Here is a 1,406-nt window from a genome sequence, read left to right as displayed (position 1 = left end):
GAAGATTGGGTACCTAGCACTTTTCATTGATCTTGTAGAATAAATGTCTTGGCTCTATGAAGAGAGTGTGGGATCTTATTTATGGATGCACAAGACATGATATAGGTGACATCTCCCTATTTCATTGACTTTGTGGCAAGGAAGAAGGATTGTGTGACCAAAGAAGATCAACAACTAGTGTTCTTTAATTGGTAAAAGTGTGTTGATTAGTATTAATTTTGTATCCTAGAAATGTCGAGATAGGTGTTTCTTTTCATGATGTGGGTATATCTTCACATGACATTCTCAAAGAAATCGAAAAAGGAACATGAGAAAGAATAAGATAACGATTATGAAAAGGAGAAGGTTGAAAGTCTAGCTGCAATGAATGATCTTCCTTTGGCTTTGAGAACCTCCAATGGTCATCAAATTAACAACATTCTTTGGGACATTACAAATCAAACTATCGGGTACTCAAACAAAGATGAAAGAGTTAAGAACGGTGATGTTAAAAGGTTTTATGGAACGTTTATTCCAACTTTCATTTGTGAGTTCCTTGTGGAGTGAAATCTGAATCCTCCGTCATTCGTACAGTAAGGTAATATCGTTTCAATTTTTACTTTGTAAGTAAGTTCTTTCTTTTACCTGTTTATTTTTTCAAAAGTATATGATATACTTTGTGTTTGATACATGTTATGAGTGTTCATTTCCATAAATTTCAATTTATAACCATGGTGTGTTTCAATTTAAATATTTTTAGTGATCTCATCTTAATATCTTCACATATATTATATACGGTTAATATTTTATGCTTACTCCATAGATTTCAAGTTTATATCGATGATATCATTTTTGGTTCCAATAACATGCAACTAGTCAAGGAGTTTTCTAAGCATATTCAGGGTGAGTTTGAGATGAGTCTCATGGCGGAGTTGAGTTACTTTCTTGGTCTTCAAATCAAGCAACTCAACGAGGGGACATTCATGTGTCAAACAAAATATTACAACAGATTACTAAAGAGGTTTGGTATGGAAGATGCAAAATCAATTGACACTTCAATGCTCACAAATGGAAACTTAGAAAAGAATGAAAATGGTAAGGATATTGATGTCAATAAGTATAGAGGTATGATCAGTTATCTTCTATATCTTATTGCATCTAGGACAAACATTATGTTTAGCGCGTGTATGTGCGATCATTATTAATCGGCTTCTAAGGAATCGCATTTTAAATCCATAAAACGCATTCTTAGATATCTTCATGGTACTCATAAGTATGGGTTTTGGTATTCCAGTGGAAGCGATTGTAATTTGATTGATTATAACAATTCTGATTTTTTCGGTTGCAAATTGGATAGGAAGAGTACTAGTGGAACTTGCCACATGTTTTCAAACTCCTTAATAAGTTGGCATAACAAGAAATAGGTT

The 1,406-nt window shown here is 33.1% G+C and overlaps 1 protein-coding gene across 1 annotated transcript; it reads left to right on the top strand.

Annotated features, from left to right (window-relative positions):
- Positions 1-363: 363 nt before the first annotated feature.
- LOC127121934 (uncharacterized mitochondrial protein AtMg00810-like) lies at positions 364-1,184 on the top strand. Its single transcript, XM_051052357.1, has 2 exons — positions 364-494; positions 803-1,184. The coding sequence occupies exons 1-2, from the start codon at positions 364-366 to the stop codon at positions 1,182-1,184; spliced, it is 513 nt and encodes a 170-aa protein (XP_050908314.1).
- Positions 1,185-1,406: the final 222 nt, after the last annotated feature.

This window comes from Lathyrus oleraceus, chromosome 2 (assembly GCF_024323335.1).
Source record: "Lathyrus oleraceus cultivar Zhongwan6 chromosome 2, CAAS_Psat_ZW6_1.0, whole genome shotgun sequence".
NCBI lineage: Eukaryota > Viridiplantae > Streptophyta > Magnoliopsida > Fabales > Fabaceae > Lathyrus > Lathyrus oleraceus.
This window is presented reverse-complemented; position numbering and strand designations above follow the sequence as displayed.